At 47.4% G+C, this 22,823-nt stretch overlaps 1 protein-coding gene across 1 annotated transcript; it reads right to left on the bottom strand.

Moving 5' to 3' along the window:
- Positions 1-231: 231 nt before the first annotated feature.
- On the bottom strand, positions 232-13,386 carry LOC115185193 (kelch-like protein 5; the record flags this gene model as incomplete). The annotated part of the gene is made up of 3 exons (XM_029745702.1): positions 12,517-13,386; positions 7,475-7,663; positions 232-395 (listed from the first exon to the last, which is right to left on the bottom strand). Coding segments are annotated over exons 1-3 (943 nt in total), but the record flags the coding sequence as incomplete, so codon positions are not given.
- Positions 13,387-22,823: the final 9,437 nt, after the last annotated feature.

Here is a 22,823-nt window from a genome sequence, read left to right on the forward strand (position 1 = left end):
AGTCACTTAGATCACACGTGTTGCCCATTCGAAAGTTCAATGGAACAGTAACTGAATGTCTTGATGCCTGTCTGCCTGCTTTATATAACAAGCCACGTCCACGTGACCCACTGTCTGTAGGAACCATCCATTTAGGTGTACGGGGTGGTGTACCTAATAAACTGTCCAGTGAGTGTGTGATATATATATATATATATATATATAGTACACTTATTTTGTCCTGAGCCCTACACAGGGGTTGTGTGTAATTGTGTGTACCTGTGTAAGCGTATTGCACCAGCACCCACAATGCATCAGGGTCCACCCCCTCCATCTTAACCTCTTCCTGTTTGGCCTCTCTGACGTCACTGGTGAACATGGCCGCAAAGTAGTCGGACACCGACGACAGGACCAGTCTGACAGGGAGGAAGGGAGGGGAATTCAGGAGGTTCATACCACTATCATGGGGCTATAACCTATAAGTCCTCTCAGCACAGAGAGAATGAGACAGAGAGAGAGACAGAACGAGAGAGAGAGAGAGAGAGAGAGAGAGAGAGAGAGAGAGAGAGACAGAACGAGAGAGAGAACGAGAGCGAGAGCGAGAGAGACAGAACGAGAGACAGAGAGAGAGAGAGAGAGAGAGACACAGAGAGAGAGAGAGAGAGAGAGACACAGAGAGAGAGAGAGACAGAGAGAAGGAGACAGAGAGAAGGAGACAGAGAGAAGGAGACAGAGAGAAGGAGACAGAGAGAAGGAGACAGAGAGAAGGAGACAGAGACAAGGAGACAGAGACAAGGAGACAGAGAGAAGGAGACAGAGAGAAGACAGAGAGAAGGAGGGGAACTCCTTCAAGACTGTTGGAAAAGCATTCCAGGTGAAGCTGGTTGAGAGAATGCCAAGAGTGTGCAAAGCTGTCATCAAGGCAAAGGGTGGCACTTTGAAGAATCTAAAATATAAAACATATTTGATTTGTTTAACACTTTTTTTTGGTTACTACATGATTCCATATGTGTTATTTCATAGTGTTGATGTCTTCACTATTATTCTACAATGTAGAAAATAGTAAAAATAAAGAAAAACCCTTGAATGAGTAGGTGTGTCCACACTTTTGACTGGTTCTGTGTGTGTGTGTGTGTGTGTGTGTGTGTGTGTGTGTGTGTGTGTATATATATAACTATGTTCTTCAGAAGAAAGGAGGAGAACATGGACTAAATCTGAAATGAGGAAATGGAAGGAGAAATGACAGTTATGTTCTGTAGTACCAATATAGGACATCTGTCATCTATAGTTCCCCTTTACAATGAGATGCATTAGGGGGGAAAAGAGGCCTGGTGTGTCTGGGTGTGTCTGGGTGAGTCCGGGTGAGTCCGGGTGTGTCCGGGTGAGTCCGGGTGAGTCCGGGTGAGTCCGGGTGTGTCCGGGTGAGTCCGGGTGAGTCCGGGTGAGTCCGGGTGTGTCCGGGTGTGTCCGGGTGTGTCCGGGTGAGTCCGGGTGAGTCCGGGTGAGTCCGGGTGTTAGAGTCCACGACTAAAAACCAAATCTTGGTCGACCGAGAGTCTTCTTTTCTTTTTACATGTGTTTTAATTAAACATACAAATACATTTCCATAAGTATTCAGACCCTTTACTCAGGACTTTGTTGAAGCACCTTTGGCAGCGATTACAGCCTCGAGTCTTCTTGGGTTTGACGCTACAAGCTTGGCACACCTGTATTTGGGGAGTTTCTCCCATTCTTCTCTGCAGATCCTCTCAAGCTCTGTCAGGTTGGATGGGGAGCGTCGCTGCACAGCTATTTTCAGGTCTCTCCAGAGATGTTCGATCGGGTTCAAGACCAGGCTCTGGTTGGGCCACTCAAGGACATTCAGAGACTTGTCCCGAAGCCACTCCTGCGTTGTCTTGGCTGTGTGCTTAGGGTCGTTGTCCTGTTGGAAGGTGAACCTTCACCCCAGTCTGAGGTCCTGAGCGCTCTGGAGCAGGTTTTCATCAAGGATCTCTCTGTACTTTGCTCCATTCATCGTTCCCTCGATCCTGACTAGTCTCCCAGTCCCTGCTGCTGGAAAAACATCCCCACAGCATGATGCTGCCACCGCCATGCTTCACCGTAGGGATGGTGCCAGGTTTCCTCCAGACATGAAGCTTGGCATTCAGGCCAAAGAGTTCAATTTAGTGTCCTGACGTTGGCCTGTTGGTCAGGTTTATGACCCCCATAAATACCCCCCCACCCCTCCCTCTCTCTCTACAGAGTGACTCTTGGAAAGCCCTTTATTGACATAGAGAGAGTCTGGTAACATCAAAAAGGTAGGGGGAAAGGAACCATATTTCGGTAATAGAACCAGTTGAAAATATGCGTTGGTACTTAATGAATATGATGTCAGATCAGTTGGTGTCTGAGACATTATGACTGATGACAGGACGACACAAACTGTATCTGGGAAAGTATACACATTCTAGTTATCAGATTCACATGGAATTGTTGTGCAATTTAAATGGTTTAAATATGAAACAATTTGTGAAAAGATGAAATGTAATTTTAGCTTCTAAAATGAGAGAATTGTTTCCATGAGGTAAATTCTGTTCGCTCCGTGGCCACGCCCAAGTGAACAGACATTGGTTGTAAAAACTATGAAACACGCCCTTTCTCTCCCCACGACATAAGCCCCTATTAACGAAATGTAACATTTGTGTTCACGAGGACGTGAGGACGACGGCCCAGACTTTAAAAGGGCTAACATCAAACTACAGAACTAAGCCAACTTCAGTCCAGTACGGTTCTAGAATATCAGTCCAGTGAGGTTCTAGAATATTAGTCCAGTACGGTTCTAGAATATCAGTCAGGTACGGTTCTAGAATATCAGTCCAGTACGGTTCTAGAATATCAGTCAGGTAAGGTTCTAGAATATCAGTCCAGTACAGTTCTAGAATATCAGTCCAGTACGGTTCTAGAATATCAGTCCAGTGCGGTTCTAGAATATCAGTCCAGTGCGGTTCTAGAATATCAGTCCAGTGCGGTTCTAGAATATCAGTCCAGTACGGTTCTAGAATATCAGTCCATGTACGGTTCTAGAATATCAGTCAGGTACGGTTCTAGAATATCAGTCAGGTACGGTTCTAGAATATCAGTCCAGTACGGTTCTAGAATATCAGTCCGGTACGGTTCTAGAATATCAGTCCAGTACGGTTCTAGAATATCAGTCCAGTACGGTTCTAGAATATCAGTCCAGTACGGTTCTAGAATATCAGTCCAGTGCGGTTCTAGAATATCAGTCCAGTGCGGTTCTAGAATATCAGTCCAGTGCGGTTCTAGAATATCAGTCCAGTGCGGTTCTAGAATATCAGTCCAGTGCGGTTCTAGAATATCAGTCCAGTGCGGTTCTAGAATATCAGTCCAGTGCGGTTCTAGAATATCAGTCCGGTACGGTTCTAGAATATCAGTCAGGTACGGTTCTAGAATATCAGTCAGGTACGGTTCTAGAATATCAGTCAGGTACGGTTCTAGAATATCAGTCAGGTACGGTTCTAGAATATCAGTCCGGTACGGTTCTAGAATATCAGTCCAGTACGGTTCTAGAATATCAGTCCAGTACGGTTCTAGAATATCAGTCCAGTACGGTTCTGGAATATCAGTCCAGTGCGGTTCTAGAATATCAGTCCAGTACGGTTCTAGAATATCAGTCCGGTACGGTTCTAGAATATCAGTCCAGTACGGTTCTAGAGTATCAGTCCAGTACGGTTCTAGAATATCAGTCCAGTACGGTTCTAGAATATCAGTTCAGTGAGGTTCTAGAGTATCAGTACGGCAACTTGGTATGACCTTTGAACTCTTATTCACTAAAGTAGTGATACCTCCTAGCCGTTGAGTGAGCAGCAGCAGCTGTAAACGTGGGCTAGGGAAAGGACGGACAAAGTATCTCTTCTACCAAGCACACGACGGTACTACAACATATCCGTTCTACCAGACATTCTTCAGAGGACAGGAAGACCTCTGTTGGCCTTCCATCTACGACCAACCTATTGAAAGCGCAGCTAAGAGTAAATATTTCTTGCATTTTTCCTTTTCCAAAACGTGCGGTTATTTAGAATGCGTACGATTCTGTATTTACGATAGCATAGCTTTTACAAGGTCCGATCAGAGACCAAATTCCTTTGTTCCTCAGTCTTCCAGCGCTTTCATTCAAAACCCAACCCCCCTTTCTTTGTGTAACCAGCCGTCATATCGGTTCTGTCCACTAGGGACGTTTTCCTTTATGACATAATTAGTAATCAATGTATGACCCATCCTGTGTATGTGTAATTCTGTGTGATTATTTAGGTATTTAGTAAATAAATAATTAAACCAAATGTTGTATTGCTGATTCAACTTGTTAGCCAGGGTTCGTGAAGATAAAACCAAGAATTTACAACTTTCAGATGAGACTGAAATAAGGTGACGATTAAATATTGACTGCTAATTGATGTAAAAGATTACTAGGTCTTTAAGAGTTTATTCGGAAGGTAACATCTCTATAAACATTCTTTCGTGGTGCCCCCGACTTTCTAGTTAATTACATTTACATGATTAGTTTAAAATCAGGTAATATTAATTACAGAGAAATTATTTTATAGAATAGCATGTCATATCACTTAATCCGGCATAGCAAAGACACGACACAATCTTGGTTTCATCAGACCAGAGAAGCTTGTTTCATTGTCTGAGAATCTTTAGGTGCCTTTTGGCAAACTCCAAGCGGTCTGACGTGCCTTTTACTGAGGAGTGGCTTCCGTCTGGCCACTTTACCAAAAAGGCCTGATTGGTGGAGTGCTGCTGAGATGGTTGTCCTTCTGGAAGGTTCTCCCATCTCCATAGAGGAACTCTGGAGCTCTGTTAGAGTGACCATCGGGTTCTTGGTCACCTCCCTGACCAAGGCCCTTGCCCGTCTGATTGCTCAGTTTGGCCGGGCGGCCAGTTCTAGGAAGAGTCTCGGTGGTTCCAAACTTATTCCATTTAAGAATGATGGAGGCCACTGTGTTCTTTGGGACCTTTGGGACCTTAAATGCCGCATACATTTTGTTGGTACCCTTCCTCAGATCTGTGCCCCGACACAATCCTGTGTCGAAGCTCTACGGACAATTCCTTCAGACCTCATGGCTTGGTTTTTGCACTGTCAACTGTGGGACCTTATATAGACAGGTGTTTGCCTTTCCAAATCATGTCCAAATCAATTGAATTTACCACAGGTGGACTCCAATCAAGTTGTAGAAACATCTCAAGGATGATCAATGGAAACAGGAAGCACCTGAGCTCAATTTTGAGTCTCATAGCAAAGGATCTGAATACTGATGTAAATGAGGTGTTTCTGTTTCTTAGTTTTAATACATTTGCAAAATGTTTCTAAAAACCGGTTTTCGCTTTGTCATTATGGGGTACCGTGTGTAGATTGATGAGGCTCTGTATTAATTTAATCCATTTTAGAATAGATGTCACATTAAAAAAAGTTACATTAAATGTGGAAACAGTCAAGGGGGGGGGGGTCTGAGTACTTTCCCGAAGTACAAAATCAAAACAGGGGCATGTTTACTGGTTTGTTTACTGGTTTGTTTACTGGTTCGTTTACTGGTTCGTTTACTGGTTTGTTTACTGGTTCGTTTACTGGTTCGTTTACTGGTTCGTTTACTGGTTCGTTTACTGGTTCGTTTACTGGTTCGTTTACTGGTTTCTCAGGAGGTAAAAAGGGGGAAGTCAGATATGGAATAAATGTGAAAAGTTAAAAATAGAGATCAAGAAGAAGATGATAAAGCTGTGTGTTAGATTACAATGTCATATTTATAATTATATATTTATACGTGTGTGTGTGTGTGTGTGTGTGTGTGTGTGTGTGTGTGTGTGTGTGTGCAGTGAGTCAGAAGTTTACATACACCTTAGCCAAATACATTTAAAACTCCGTTTTTCACAATTCCTGACATTTAATCCCAGTATAAATTCCCTGTTTTAGGTCAGTTAGGATCACCACTTTATTTTAAGAATGTGAAATGTCAGAATAATAGTAGAGAGAATTATTTATTTCAGCTTTTATTTCTTTCATCACATTCCCAGTGGGTCAGAAGTTTACATACACTCAATTAGTATTTGGTAGCATTGCCTTTAAATTGTTTAACTTGGGTCAAACGTTTCGGGTAGCCTTCCACAAGCTTCACACAATAAGTTGGGTGAATTCTGTCCCATTCCTCCTGACAGAGCTGGTGTAACTGAGTCAGGTTTGTAGGCCTCCTTGCTCGCACAAGCTTTTTCAGTTCTGCCCACAAATTTTCTATGTGATTGAGGTCAGGGCTTTGTGATGGCCACTCCAATACCTTGACTTTGTTGTCCTTAAGTCATTTTGCCACAACTTTGGAAGTATGCTTTGGGTCATTGTCCATTTGGAAGACCCATTTGTGACCAAGCTTTAACTTCCTGACTTATGTCTTGTTGCTTCAATATATCCACATAATTTTCCCCCCTCATGATGCCATCTATTTTGTGAAGTGCACCAGTCTCTCCTACAGCAAAGCACCCCCACAACATGATGCTGCCACCCCCATGCTTCACGGTTGGGATGGTGTCCCTCGGCTTGCAAGCCTCCCCCTTTTTCCTCCAAACATAACGATGGTCATTATGGCCAAACAGTTCTATTTTTGTTTCATCAGACCAGAGGACATTTCTCCAAAAAGTACAATCTTTGTCCCCATGTGCAGTTGCAGACCGTAGTTTGGCTTTTTTATGGCGGTTTTGGAGCAGTGGCTTCTTCCTTGCCGAGCGGCCTTTCGGGTTATGTCGATATAGGACTCGTTTAACTGTGGATATTGTCACGGGTGTCGTAATGTAGAGGCGCAGCGGGTTGCGTGATTAATAATTATATTTATTAAAGCGGACACGGAAAAACAAACAAAAGAACGACAGTTAACAGATTTGCTAAACAACAGCAGTGCAAATACAACTACCCACAATGAGACAGGTGAAAACAGGAACAACGATGTACAGCTGTTCCTGATCGAGAGCCACACCAGGCCAACAAAGAAATATACAAACTAGAAAAAACCTAGAACACCAAAACCCACCCCGGAAACCATAAATAAAACACCCCTCTACATACACATAACCCCCCGAACCATATAAAACAAATACCCGCTGCCACATCCTGACCAAACTACCAATAACCAATAACCGACTATAGTTTGTTAAGAATAAATTTGTGGAATGAAAAACAAGTTTTAAATGACTCCAACCTAAGTGTATGCATGTAAACTTCCGACTTCAACTGTATATGTCTGTGTGTGTGTGCTCGCTCCTGCCTGTGTGTGTGTGTGTCTGTGTGTGTGTGTGTGCTCCTGCGTGTGTGCGTGTGTGTGTATGTGTGTGCTCGCTCCTGCCTGTGTGTGTGTGTGTGTGTGTGTGCGTGCGTGCGTGCGTGCGTGCGTGCGTGTGCGCTCCTGCGCGTGTGTGTGTTTGTGTGTGTGTGTGTGTGTGTGCGTGCGTGCGTTACCTGTGAGCAGGTATCCTCCTGTCCCCTGCCACCAGAGTGACATCACACAGCTGCTTGGTCCGGAGGTAGGTCTCCATCTTGCTGAAGATCAGGTCTGCGTGTGTGTGAGCCGCGTACACACACTCGCCGGGGGACGCGCACGGTTCCATCGACACGCACGAGGACAGCGTCGCACTGCTGTTGGAAGTCCTACACACACACACACACACACACACACACACACAGTATTTATTTTATCGCCTTTATTTAACCTGCGAGAGAAAGACAAGAAGTACACAACATCACACATACTTTCAAGATAGTGTTTTAATTTGTCAGTCTACGGCAACCAAGACCATAGGACGACACACACACTGCACTTTAGTCTGCCCCAACCCCCCCCCAAAATGGCTCCCAGTTTCTCCATATCTTTACTAACAAAAGGGAAACTGAGCAGAGCACTGAGCCAGAATGGCTTTGACACTATATTCAGCAGTGGCAGTTTGGAAGACAAAACGCATCTCGGCTAGTCTGTCCATCTGTGGGTGAGTCATTGTGAGTGAATAAGTCTGTGTGTGTGTGTGTGAACAAGTCTTCAGCTCCATCATGGCTCCCAAAGCAGCCTTTATATGGACAGACGGAGAGAGACAGACAGAGAGAGGGATGGAGAGAGACAGACAGAGAGAGGGATGGAGAGAGCAGGGGCGGAAATCCCGGGGGGGACGGGGGGGACACGACCCCCCCATCCTGGGAAAAATATGATTTGTCCCCCCCTATATATCACTGAAACATAACTATGTAATTTAAATAATATTAATAATACGCAATGAAAGCAATTGTGCTGATTATAGACACTTAATAGCGCATTTTTAAGTTTCAAAAGATTGCGACCCCCCCACCCTTTGCCTCACAATGGTTTGATCCACTGCCAGTTCCTTAGCTTGCTAGGTAACAGAGGGGTCGTATCTACTGTCTGAAAGGCACTCAATGCACGTAACTGACGTGAGGTTAATCCAGTCAATCGCGCACACACACTAGCTGAATATGCAGAGCTAGCGGGCAAATATTAACTATTAAGCTAGCTAGTACCTATTCCATTTATGTGGCGTCGTATATTGTGTAAATGGTGAAGTCATACAGCTGTCAACTCTTGTCATTTTAATCCGTTTCACATTTGCTAGCTACCTTTTAGATCGAAGCCCAAATAGAATGATTGAAGATGATAGAAGCCCATCTCCTACTGTAAATAACCTACACACTGTGTGTGTGTGTAGCCAGCCAGCCAGCCAGCCAGCCAGGTAGAAAAATAGCAGAAAAATAAAAGACGGACATCAGAGTATTTTTCAATACACCAAAACGCATAGTAAGAACCCTAGTAGCCTAATATCTCAAAGACTAGTTGATAAAATGTTCATAAGAAAGAAATTAAATTCTAATGGAAATGTTTCACAATGATGTCATTAGGCAGAGCAGGCAACAGATGGCACACAGACAGCAGAGTTGGGGACAGATATGCAGGGACAGACTGGCAGAGACAGGGAGTCTCAGGTAAGTTTGTTGAGTCTTTGTTTGGCAACATTATGAAAGGTTCTCCATTTTTTTAACTTGTAAAATAGGAACATAATTGGAAAATGCCATGGATACCCCCACTCTCAACTTAAACTGGTGACTGAACTAAGATTTGTTAAAGGCAATGGTATTGCTGTTGTGATTAGTTGTGTAGTTTTGGGTACCGGTAGTTAGGAGGACGGCAAACACCTTATTTCTTTGGTTCCTCAATATACATTTACCATATTACAATGTAGGCTATGTGTTACAGCACTACTTCTGGTGTCCCCCTCAGGAATTGCTCTTGAGACAATTTCATGTAATTGTCCCCTCCAAAGTTGATATCAGATTTTCGCCCCTGGGAGACAGACGGACAGACAGACGGACGGACAGACGGACAGACGGACGGAGAGACGGAGAGACGGAGAGACGGAGAGACGGAGAGACGGAGAGACGGAGAGACGGAGAGAGAGAGAGAGAGAGAGACGGAGAGAGAGAGAGACAGAGTCCATTCCTTTAGAAGACTCCTCCATCAGACTGGATATCCATTCACAGATTCAGACAGTATTCACACCCCTTGACTTGTTCCACATTTTGTTGAACCTGAATTTAAAATGGATCGACACGCAATACCCCATAATGACTCATTATGTCTCATTTACATAAGTATTTGCACCCTTGAGTCAATACTTTGTAGAAGCACCTTTGTCATTTAGGTTAATATTGTGGAGTAACTACAATGTTGTTGATCCATCCTCAGTGTTCTCCTATCACAGCCATTAAAGTCTGTAACTGTTATATAGTCACCACTGGCCTCATGGTGAAATCCCTGAGCGGTTTCCTTCCTCTCCGGCAACTGAGTTAGGAAGGACGCCTGTATTCTTGTACTGACTGGGTGTATTGATACACCATCCAAAGTGTAATTAAAAACTTCACCATGCTCAAAAGGGATAGTCAATGTCATTTCCCCCCCCCCCTCCTTTCTGTTAGCTAGCTAACAGAAAGGAGGCTAGCTAACAGAAAGGAGGCTAGCTAACAGAAAGGAGGCTAGCTAACAGAAAGTAGGCTAGCTAACAGAAAGTGGGCTAGCTAACAGAAAGTAGCCTAGCTAACAGAAAGTAGCCTAGCTAACAGAAAGGAGTCTAACAGAAAGGAGTCTAGCTAACAGAAAGGAGTCTAGCTAACAGAAAGTAGGCTAGCTAACAGAAAGTAGGCTAGCTAACAGAAAGGAGTCTAGCTAACAGAAAGGAGTCTAGCTAACAGAAAGGAGTCTAGCTAACAGAAAGGAGTCTAGCTAACAGAAAGGAGTCTAGCTAACAGAAAGGAGTCTAGCTAACAGAAAGTAGGCTAGCTAACAGAAAGTGGGCTAGCTAACAGAAAGTAGCCTAGCTAACAGAAAGTAGCCTAGCTAACAGAAAGGAGTCTAACAGAAAGGAGTCTAGCTAACAGAAAGGAGTCTAGCTAACAGAAAGTAGGCTAGCTAACAGAAAGTAGGCTAGCTAACAGAAAGGAGTCTAGCTAACAGAAAGGAGTCTAGCTAACAGAAAGGAGTCTAGCTAACAGAAAGGAGTCTAGCTAACAGAAAGGAGTCTAGCTAACAGAAAGGAGTCTAGCTAACAGAAAGGAGCCTAGCTAACAGAAAGGAGCCTAGCTAACAGAAAGGAGCCTAGCTAACAGAAAGGAGCCTAGCTAACAGAAAGGAGCCTAGCTAACAGAAAGGAGCCTAGCTAACAGAAAGGAGCCTAGCTAACAGAAAGGAGCCTAACAGAAAGGAGTCTAGCTAACAGAAAGTAGGCTAGCTAACAGAAAGTAGGCTAGCTAACAGAAAGTAGGCTAGCTAACAGAAAGTAGGCTAGCTAACAGAAAGGAGTCTAGCTAACAGAAAGGAGTCTAGCTAACAGAAAGGAGTCTAGCTAACAGAAAGGAGTCTAGCTAACAGAAAGGAGTCTAGCTAACAGAAAGGAGTCTAGCTAACAGAAAGGAGTCTAGCTAACAGAAAGGAGTCTAGCTAACAGAAAGGAGTCTAGCTAACAGAAAGGAGTCTAGCTAACAGAAAGGAGTCTAGCTAACAGAAAGGAGCCTAGCTAACAGAAAGGAGCCTAGCTAACAGAAAGGAGCCTAGCTAACAGAAAGGAGCCTAGCTAACAGAAAGGAGCCTAGCTAACAGAAAGGAGCCTAGCTAACAGAAAGGAGTCTAGCTAACAGAAAGGAGTCTAGCTAACAGAAAGGAGTCTAGCTAACAGAAAGGAGTCTAGCTAACAGAAAGGAGTCTAGCTAACAGAAAGGAGCCTAGCTAACAGAAAGGAGGCTAGCTAACAGAAAGGAGGCTAGCTAACAGAAAGTAGTCTAGCTAACAGAAAGTAGTCTAGCTAACAGAAAGTAGCCTAGCTAACAGAAAGGAGTCTAGCTAACAGAAAGGAGGCTAGCTAACAGAAAGGAGTCTAGCTAACAGAAAGGAGGCTAGCTAACAGAAAGGAGGCTAGCTAACAGAAAGGAGGCTAGCTAACAGAAAGGAGTCTAGCTAACAGAAAGGAGTCTAGCTAACAGAAAGGAGGCTAGCTAACAGAAAGGAGGCTAGCTAACAGAAAGGAGTCTAGCTAACAGAAAGGAGTCTAGCTAACAGAAAGGAGTCTAGCTAACAGAAAGTAGCCTAGCTAACAGAAAGGAGCCTAGCTAACAGAAAGGAGCCTAGCTAACAGAAAGGAGGCTAGCTAACAGAAAGTAGTCTAGCTAACAGAAAGTAGTCTAGCTAACAGAAAGTAGCCTAGCTAACAGAAAGGAGTCTAGCTAACAGAAAGGAGGCTAGCTAACAGAAAGGAGTCTAGCTAACAGAAAGGAGGCTAGCTAACAGAAAGGAGGCTAGCTAACAGAAAGGAGGCTAGCTAACAGAAAGGAGTCTAGCTAACAGAAAGGAGTCTAGCTAACAGAAAGGAGGCTAGCTAACAGAAAGGAGGCTAGCTAACAGAAAGGAGTCTAGCTAACAGAAAGGAGTCTAGCTAACAGAAAGGAGTCTAGCTAACAGAAAGTAGCCTAGCTAACAGAAAGGAGCCTAGCTAACAGAAAGGAGCCTAGCTAACAGAAAGGAGGCTAGCTAACAGAAAGGAGGCTAGCTAACAGAAAGGAGGCTAGCTAACAGAAAGGAGGCTAGCTAACAGAAAGGAGGCTAGCTAACAGAAAGGAGGCTAGCTAACAGAAAGGAGGCTAGCTAACAGAAAGGAGTCTAGCTAACAGAAAGGAGGCTAGCTAACAGAAAGGAGGCTAGCTAACAGAAAGGAGGCTAGCTAACAGAAAGGAGTCTAGCTAACAGAAAGGAGGCTAGCTAACAGAAAGGAGGCTAGCTAACAGAAAGGAGTCTAGCTAACAGAAAGTAGTCTAGCTAACAGAAAGTAGCCTAGCTAACAGAAAGGAGCCGAGCTAACAGAAAGTTTAAAGCTATAAACGTACACTGAAACATAGGTCCATGTTAAAGCACCAAGAGGGGAAATTAGACTAAACTCGTCTCATTCTCCTCATACCTGCAGGAGCTGGAGGCAGTGTCGTCGTGGTTGTTATTAATCTCGGTTCCCGTCAGTCCCGTCTCCTCTTCAGCCGCGGGAACAGACGCCTCCGGTACCGGCGGTTGGAGAAGCGATGAGCCCACCCCGGGGCGCTCTGTGTCTGTCACCGGCCGAGAGTGAGAGAAAGACAACGGGTCGACCCACTCCGGTTGGTTGAATGACCGCGGACAAGAGGAATGTTCAGCTGCCGCGGCTACAAACGGTGTTACCGGGAGGTTATCAGTGGGACTCCCAACAGAATGATCCATAAACTTTCTGTTGTTGGCGTTGCATGAACTATTGCCACTACAACTGCCGTTACCACTAGTTCCAACTGCTACTAGACAGTTATTTCCTGTACCGGCGCCGTTAACGGTTCCGTTACCGGTAGAACAGCCACTAACAGAGGGGCTGTGGTACTCTCCGGGGCTGGCCCCCGCTCCTCTCCCGGTAAAGAAGTCTCCTGGCGGGGGAACAGCCGGGTGACCGAACCACCTCCATCGGCTTCGGAGGATTTGCTTCACATCGAAGTCCTTCCGTGACGGGGAGCTGGAGCCGCTGGTCGACATTCAGGCTCTTGAGACCGGGAGAAATGTCCCGGAGCTCGTACCTAGTTACAGTCGCTACTGTACTACAGCTCTCTTGGCAACCGCACGGTTACAACCGAGGAAGGGAGGAGAAGGAGAAGATGAGGGGGAGAGAGAGAGAGCGCATATGGGAGAGAGAAGGGAGATAACGGAGGAAAAAGAGAGACAGAGGCAGCACAGCACTCCGTTCTGATTCCAAAAGAGCACGTCGTAGAGCTGTCTTTTCTCCTCTCCCTCCTATGCTGGTGCTCACCGACACACACACACACACACACACACACACACACACACACACACACACACACACACACACACACACACACACACACACACACACGCTCTCTCTCTCCACGTTGCAACGACACAGCGGAGCTCGTAATTGGGCCACTATCTGTGTGTATAAAATGACCACATCCACACAAAAACACAAACAGTCCTTCATGCACAAACCAGGCAATATTTGACATAATAGAATATTCTGGTGGTATAGGACAATAAGGTGTGTGTGTGTGTGTGTGTGTGTGTGTGTGTGTGTGTAGGTGCTGTGTGTGTGTGTGTGTAGGTGCTGTGTGTGTGTGTGTAGGTGCTGTGTGTGTGTGTGTGTGTTAGGCATTCATTATTCTCTCATCTAATGAACTGGACCCAACAGAGGGACCGAAGGAACCCTACAGAGGGACCCTACAGAGGGACCGAAGGAACCCTACAGAGGGACCGAAGGAACACTACAGAGGGACCCTACAGAGGGACCGAAAGAACCCTACAGAGGGACCGAAGGAACCCAACAGAGGGACCGAAGGAACACTACAGAGGGACCGAAGGAACCCTACAGAGGGACCCTACAGAGGGACCGAAGGAACCCAACAGAGGGACCGAAGGAACCCTACAGAGGGACCGAAGGAACCCTACAGAGGGACCGAAGGAACCCTACAGAGGGACCGAAGGAACCCTACAGAGGGACCGAAGGAACACTACAGAGGGACCGAAGGAACCCAACAGAGGGACCGAAGGAACCCTACAGAGGGACCGAAGGAACCCAACAGAGGGACCGAAGGAACCCTACAGAGGGACCGAAGGAACCCTACAGAGGGACCCTACAGAGGGACCGAAGGAACCCTACAGAGGGACCGAAGGAACCCTACAGAGGGACCCAACAGAGGGACCGAAGGAACCCTACAGAGGGACCGAAGGAACCCAACTGAGGGACCGAAGGAACCCTACAGAGGGACCCAACAGAGGGACCGAAGGAACCCAACTGAGGGACCGAAGGAACCCTACAGAGGAACCCTACAGAGGGACCGAAGGAACCCTACAGAGGGACCGAAGGAACCCTACAGAGGGACCGAAGGAACCCTACAGAGGGACCCAACAGAGGGACCGAAGGAACCCAACTGAGGGACCGAAGGAACCCAACTGAGGGACCGAAGGAACCCTACAGAGGGACCGAAGGAACCCTACAGAGGGACCGAAGGAACCCTACAGAGGGACCGAAGGAACCCTACAGAGGAACCAAAGTAACGCTAAAAAGTATGTCCTTAAAATCAACTGAGAAGATCCCTCTCCTCCTCTCCTCTCTCTCCTCTCTCCCCTCTCCTCTCTCCCCTCCTCTCTCCTCCTCTCCATTGCAGCATTCCCATAGAACGTTAATGGCCGAGTGGATCCCTGAGGACCAATCATCTTGGCCATGTACTGTTATAATCTCCACCCCTCAGAGCCTGGTTCCTCTCTAGGTTTCTAATCTCCACCCCTCAGAGCCTGGTTCCTCTCTAGGTTTCTAATCTCCACCCCTCAGAGCCTGGTTCCTCTCTAGGTTTCTAATCTCCACCCCTCAGAGCCTGGTTCCTCTCTAGGTTTCTAATCTCCACCCCTCATAGCCTGGTTCCTCTCTAGGTTTCTAATCTCCACCCAGCACAGCCAGAAGAGGACTGGTCCACCCCTCATAGCCTGGTTCCTCTCTAGGTTTCTAATCTCCACCCCTCAGAGCCTGGTTCCTCTCTAGGTTTCTAATCTCCACCCGGCACAGCCAGAAGAGGACTGGCCCACCTCTCAGAGCCTGGTTCCTCTCTAGGTTTCTAATCTCCACCCCTCAGAGCCTGGTTCCTCTCTAGGTTTCTAATCTCCACCCAGCACAGCCAGAAGAGGACTGGCCCACCCCTCACAACCTGGTTCCTCTCTAGGTTTCTTCCTAGGTTCTGGCCTTTCTAGGGAGTTTTTCCCTAGCCACCGTGCTTCTACACCTGCATTGCTTGCTGTTTGGGGTTTCAGGCTGGGTTTCTGTACAGCACTTTGTAACATCTGCTGATGTAAGAAGGGTTTATAAATACATTTGATTGATTGATCACATCCCTTCTCTTCCCTCTCTTCTCTCTTCACACACACTCTACAACCACACACACACTCTGCAACCACACACACACACACTCTACAACCACACACACACACTCTACAACCACACACACACACACACACACTCTGCAACCACACACACACACACACTCTACAACCACACACACACACACACTCTACAACCACACACACACACACACACACTCTACAACCACACACACACACTCTACAACCACACACACACACACTCTGCAACCACACACACACACTCTACAACCACACACACACTCTACAACCACACACACACTCTACAACCACACACACACACACACTACAACCACACACACACACACACACACTCTACAACCACACACACACACACACACACACACACTCTACAACCACACACACACTACAACCACAGAGAAGGGAAGGAGAGTTCCTTAGAAGAGTTGGAATGAGACTCGGAGGAGAAATGAAACTCAAGAGTGATTGGTCACTCAGCGACCACATCCTTCAGAGTGATTGGTCGCTTGGCAGAGGCCCTCTACAGACAGCTAATGTGATTTGTCCCTGGGCCAAACCAGGGGCTCACACACACACACACACACACACCGTCCATCTACAGACTGATGATAACCCCACACACACACACACACACTCCATCCAGGGCCAGATGATCAGTCTACATTCTATGAATGTTTTTGTTCAAAGTCTCCTTCTCCCTCCCTCTCTCTCTCTCTCTCTCCTTCTCCCTCCCTCCCTCTCTCTCTCTCCTTCTCCCTCCCTCCCTCTCTCTCTCTCTCCTTCTCCCTCCCTCTCTCCTTCTCCCTCCCTCTCTCTCCCTCCCTCCCTCTCCTTCTCCCTCCCTCTCTCCTTCTCCCTCCCTCTCTCCCTCTCTCTCCCCCTCTCCCTCCCCCTCCATACTTCAATTTCCTCCTCACATCCCTGCCATGACACTCCAGGAAGTGTGTGTGAGATCATAATCACTGGAGAGCAGAGCTGGAACTACAGTAGACGCATTAACAGACCATAATTCTGGGAAGTTGGAATTCACTTTACCCTGCCTTCATGTTCATATCTACCTCAAATACCTCATTATTATCTATCCTGATGCCTGGTGACTTTACCCTGCCTTCATGTACATATCTACCTCATTATTATCATCTATCCTGATGTCTGGTCACTTTACCCTGCCTTCATGTACATATCTACCTCATTATTATCTATCCTGATGCCTAGTCACTTTAGCCTGCCTTCATGTACATATCTACCTCAAATACCTCATTATTATCTATTCTGATGCCTGGTCACTTTACCCTGCCTTCATGTACATATCTACCTCTAATACCTCATTATTATCTATCCTGATGCCTGGTCACTTTACCCTGCCTTCATGTACATATCTACCTCAAATACCTTGTACCTCTGCACATTGATCTGGTACTTCCTGTATATAGCTCCACATTGATCTAGTACTTCCTGTATATAGCTCCACATTGATCTAGTACTTCCTGTATATAGCTCCACATTGATCTAGTACTTCCTGTATATAGCTCCACATTGATCTGGTACTTCCTGTATATAGCTCCACATTGATCTGGTACTTCCTGTATATAGCTCCACATTGATCTGGTACTTCCTGTATATAGCTCCACATTGATCTGGTACTCCCTGTATATAGCTCCACATTGATCTGGTACTTCCTGTATATAGCTCCACATTGATCTGGTACTTCCTGTATATAGCTCCACATTGATCTGGTACTGGTACTCCCTGTATATAGCTCCACATTGATCTGGTACTTCCTGTATATAGCTCCACATTGACCTAGTACTTCCTGTATATAGCTCCACATTGATCTGGTACTCCCTGTATATAGCTCCACATTGATCTGGTACTTCCTGTATATAGCTCCACACTGATCTGGTACTCCCTGTATATAGCTCCACATTGATCTGGTACTCCCTGTATATAGCTCCACATTGATCTGGTACTTCCTGTATATAGCTCCACATTGATCTGGTACTCCCTGTATATAGCTCCACATTGATCTGGTACTCCCTGTATATAGCTCCACATTGATCTGGTACTCCCTGTATATAGCTCCACATTGATCTGGTACTCCCTGTATATAGCTCCACATTGATCTGGTACTTCCTGTATATAGCTCCACATTGATCTGGTACTCCCTGTATATAGCTCCACATTGATCTGGTACTGGTACTCCCTGTATATAGCTCCACATTGATCTGGTACTTCCTGTATATAGCTCCACATTGACCTAGTACTTCCTGTATATAGCTCCACATTGATCTGGTACTTCCTGTATATAGCTCCACATTGATCTGGTACTGGTACTCCCTGTATATAGCTCCACATTGATCTGGTACTGGTACTCCCTGTATATAGCTCCACATTGATCTGGTACTCCCTGTATATAGCTCCACATTGATCTGGTACTCCCTGTATATAGCTCCACATTGATCTGGTACTGGTACTTCCTGTATACAGCTCCACACTGATCTGGTACTCCCTGTATATAGCTCCACACTGATCTGGTACTCCCTGTATATAGCTCCACATTGATCTGGTACTCCCTGTATATAGCTCCACATTGATCTGGTACTTCCTGTATATAGCTCCACATTGATCTGGTACTCCCTGTATATAGCTCCACATTGATCTGGTACTGGTACTCCCTGTATATAGCTCCACAGTGATCTGGTACTGGTACTCCCTGTATATAGCTCCACATTGATCTGGTACTCCCTGTATATAGCTCCACATTGATCTGGTACTCCCTGTATATAGCTCCACATTGATCTGGTACTGGTACTCCCTGTATATAGCTCCACAGTGATCTGGTACTTCCTGTATATAGCTCCACATTGATCTGGTACTCCCTGTATATAGCTCCACATTGATCTGGTACTCCCTGTATATAGCTCCACATTGATCTGGTACTGGTACTCCCTGTATATAGCTCCACAGTGATCTGGTACTCCCTGTATATAGCTCCACATTGATCTGGTACTTCCTGTATATAGCTCCACACTGATCTGGTACTCCCTGTATATAGCTCCACACTGATCTGGTACTCCCTGTATATAGCTCCACACTGATCTGGTACTCCCTGTATATAGCTCCACATTGATCTGGTACTTCCTGTATATAGCTCCACATTGATCTGGTACTTCCTGTATATAGCTCCACATTGATCTGGTACTTCCTGTATATAGCTCCATTATATTTTTCCTTGTCTGTTACTATCTTTAAACTCTGCATTGTTGGGAAGGGCTCATAAGCATTTCACTGTAAAATCTACACCAAATAACACTTGATTTGAATTGGGGAAGGCGCACACACACACACACACACACACACACACACACACAACTCACAGGAGAGAGTGTGTGTGTGTGTGTGTGTGTGTGTGTGTGTGTGTGTATCTGAGAGGTATCCTGAGACTGGGACCTGGGATCCAGCCAAGCAAATAATTACTTCTCAACACCTCTGTTTCTCCCTTTCCCTTTCCAATGCCCCGGATCGGGTGTGTGTGTGTGTGTGTGTGTGTGTCCCTGCGCGCCGTGTGTGTGTGTGTGTGTGTGTGTGTGTGTGTGTGTGTGTGTGTGTGTGTGTGTGTGTGTGTGTGTGTGTGTCCCTGCGCGCCGTGTGTGTATGTTGGGAAGCTAAGCTTTCTTATCGTTCAATCTCATCAAACCAGCCAATAACGCTCTCTCTCACTCTGTCGCTCTCTATCATGATTCTGAGGGAGTGTGTGTGTGTGTGTGTGTGTCCCTGCATGCCGTGTGTGTATGTGTGTGTGTGTGTGTGTGTGTGTCCCTGCGCGCTGTGTGTGTATGTGTGTGTGTGTGTGTGTGTCCCTGCGCGCCGTGTGTGTATGTTGGGAAGCTAAGCTTTCTTATCATTCAATCTCATCAAACCAGCCAATAACGCTCTCTCTCACTCTGTCGCTCTCTATCATGATTCTGAGGGAATGTGTGTGTGTGTGTGTGTGTGTGTGTGTGTGTGTGTGTGTGTGGTGTGTGTGTGTGTGTGTGTGTGTGTGTGTGTGTGTGTGTGTGTGTGTGTGTGTGTTTGTGTGTGTGTGTTTGTGTGTGTATTGACAGCGGAGCAGCAGAGACTCTTTTCAAACTGCACTCCTCAGACTCTCACTCACTAAATGGTTGGAGAGAGACATTTACAGCCAAATAAAGAGCAGTCTTCAATAATTTACTCAGCCCTGTTAAGAGAGGGAGGAGAGGGAGAGAGGGAGGGGTGAGGGAGGGTTGAGGGAGAGTTGAGGGTGAGAGAGCGAGGGGGGAGAGAGAGTTGAGGGTGAGAGAGCGAGGGGGGAGAGAGAGGGGTGAGGGAGAGAGCGAGGGGGGAGAGGGGTGAGGGAGAGCGAGGGGGGGGAGGGGGGTGAGGGAGAGAGCGAGGGGGGAGAGGGGTGAGGGAGAGAGCGAGGGGGGGAGAGGGGTGAGGGAGAGCGAGGGGGGAGAGGGGGGTGGGGGAGAGCGAGGGGGGAAGAGGGGTAGGGAGAGGCGATGGGGAGAGGGGATGAGGGGGGAGAGGGGTGGTGAGGTGATAGAGGAGCGAGGGGGACGAGGAGAGGAGAGGGTGAGGGACGGAGAGCGGAGGGGAGAGAGGGGTGAGGGAGAGAGCGGAGGGGGGGATCGGGGTGAGGAGGATAGAGAGAGCGAGGGGGAGAGGGGTGAGGGAATGTAGAGAGCGAGGGGTGAGGAGGCGTTGCGGTGAGGGAGATGAGCGAGGGGCGAGGGGTGAGGGGAGAGCGGAGGGGGTGCGGGTGAGGAGCGAGGAGCTGGAGTGAGAGCGAGGGTTGAGGGAGAGGCGAGAGAGAGGGAGAGGAGGGTGAGGAGAGCGAGGGTGGGAGAGGGTGAGGGGGTAGAGGGAGAGCGAGGGGTGCGGGAGAGCGAGGGGGGAAGAGGGGTGAGGGGAGGAAGCGAGGGGCCGAGAGAGGGGTGAGGGAGAGGGGGAGGGGAGAGGGGGTGAGGGAGAGAGAGCGAGGGGGGGGGGGAGGGGGAGGGAGAGGGGGAGGGAGGGAGAGGGGGAGGGAGAGCGAGGGGGGGAGAGGGGGAGGGGAGAGAGAGAGGGAGGAGAGCGAGGGGGAGGGAGGGAGGGAGGAGAGGCGAGGGGTGAGGGAGGGGGTGAGGGGGGGAGCGAGGGTGAGGGGGGAGAGCGAGGGGTGAGGGAGAGCGAGGGGTGAGGGAGAGCGAGGGGTGAGGGAGAGAGAGAGGGGGAGAGGGGTGAGGGAGAGCGAGGGGGGAGAGGGGTGAGGGAGAGCGAGGGGAGAGAGAGGGGGGGAGAGGGAGAGCGAGGGAGGGAGAGGAGGGGGAGAGAGGGGGTGAGGGAGAGAGGAGGGGGGAGAGGGGTGAGAGAGGGGGGAGAGAGGGAGAGGGAGAGGAGGGGGGGAGAGGGGTGAGGGAGAGAGCGAGGGGGGAGAGGGGGGAGGGAGAGCGAGGGGGGGGGGGAGAGGGGGGAGGGAGAGAGCGAGGGGGGAGAGGGGTGAGGGAGAGCGAGGGGGAGAGGGGTGAGGGAGAGAGCGAGGGGGGGGAGAGGGGTGAGGGAGGAGAGAGAGGAGGGGGGAGAGAGGGGTGAGGGAGAGCGAGGGGGGGGGGAGAGGGGTGAGGGAGAGAGAGAGAGGGGGAGAGGGGGTGAGGGAGAGAGAGGGGTGAGGGAGAGAGCGAGGGGGGAGAGGGGTGAGGGAGAGAGCGAGGGGGGAGAGGGGTGAGGGAGAGAGCGAGGGGGGAGAGGGGTGAGGGGACCTTGCTCTCTAGCAGCTAAATATAGTCAGGCTTTCTACCTCATATCTGCACAATAGAACACACACCAAGTGTTTTCAATGGACTGATGATGTGTGTGTGTGTCCATGCGTGCATCTCTGTGTGTGTGTGTGTGTGTGTGTGTGTGTGTAACTTCCCATGTTCTCCCTAGCCCATCTTCCTAATGGCTTCATATCCAGAGGGTCTATTTCAGTCCTATTGAACAAGCTGAGCTGCAGGACGTGACTGGAATCACTACTACTACTGTAATATACCATACATCTATCAGACAGGACAGACAGAGGGATACTACTACTGTAATATACCATACATCTATCAGACAGGACAGACCGAGGGATACTACTACTGTAATATACCATACATCTATCAGACAGGACAGACCGAGGGATACTACTACTGTAATATACCATACATCTATCAGACAGGACAGACCGAGGGCTACTACTACTGTAATATACCATACATCTATCAGACAGGACAGACAGAGGGATACTACTACTGTAATATACCATACATCTATCAGACAGGACAGACAGAGGGATACTACTACTGCAATATACCATACATCTATCAGACAGGACAGACAGAGGGATACTACTACTGTAATATACCATACATCTATCAGACAGGACAGACAGAGGATACTACTACTGTATATACCATACATCTATCAGACAGGACAGACAGAGGGATACTACTACTGTAATATACCATACATCTATCAGACAGGACAGACAGAGGGATACTACTACTGTAATATACCATACATCTATCAGACAGGACAGACAGAGGGATACTACTACTGTAATATACCATACATCTATCAGACAGGACAGACCGAGGGATACTACTACTGTAATATACCATACATCTATCAGACAGGACAGACCGAGGGATACTACTACTGTAATATACCATACATCTATCAGACAGGACAGACAGAGGGATACTACTACTGTAATATACCATACATCTATCAGACAGGACAGACCGAGGGATACTACTACTGTAATATACCATACATCTATCAGACAGGGAAGTCTCTCTCTCACACACACACACACACACACACACACACACACACACACACACACACAATCTCCTGTGAGTTGTGTGTGTGTGTGGTGTGTGTGTGTGTGTGTGTGTGTGTGTGTGTGTGTGTGTGTGTGTGTGTGTGTGTGTGTGTGTGTGTGTGTGTATCTGAGAGGTATCCTGAGACTGGGACCTGTTCTATCAAGCCACGCAAATAATTACTTCTCAACACCAACACGACTTTTCTCTCTTTCCCTTTCCAATGCCCCGGGGATCGTGTGTGTGTGTGTGTGTGTGTGTGTGTGTGTGTGTGTGTGTGTGTGTTGGAAGCTTTCTTATCGTTCAACCTCATCAAACCAGCCAATAAAACACACTCTCTCACACAGCGTCTGTCTTCTACCCCTCTCTGTTGCTCTCTCTCATGATTCTGAGGGAATTCATACAGTACAGCATCATACAGTATCATACCGTGTGTGTATATATATGTGTGTGGGTGTGTGTTGTTCTGTAGGTGTGT

This window comes from Salmo trutta, unplaced genomic scaffold (assembly GCF_901001165.1).
Source record: "Salmo trutta unplaced genomic scaffold, fSalTru1.1, whole genome shotgun sequence".
NCBI classification, from domain to species: Eukaryota; Metazoa; Chordata; class Actinopteri; order Salmoniformes; family Salmonidae; genus Salmo; species Salmo trutta.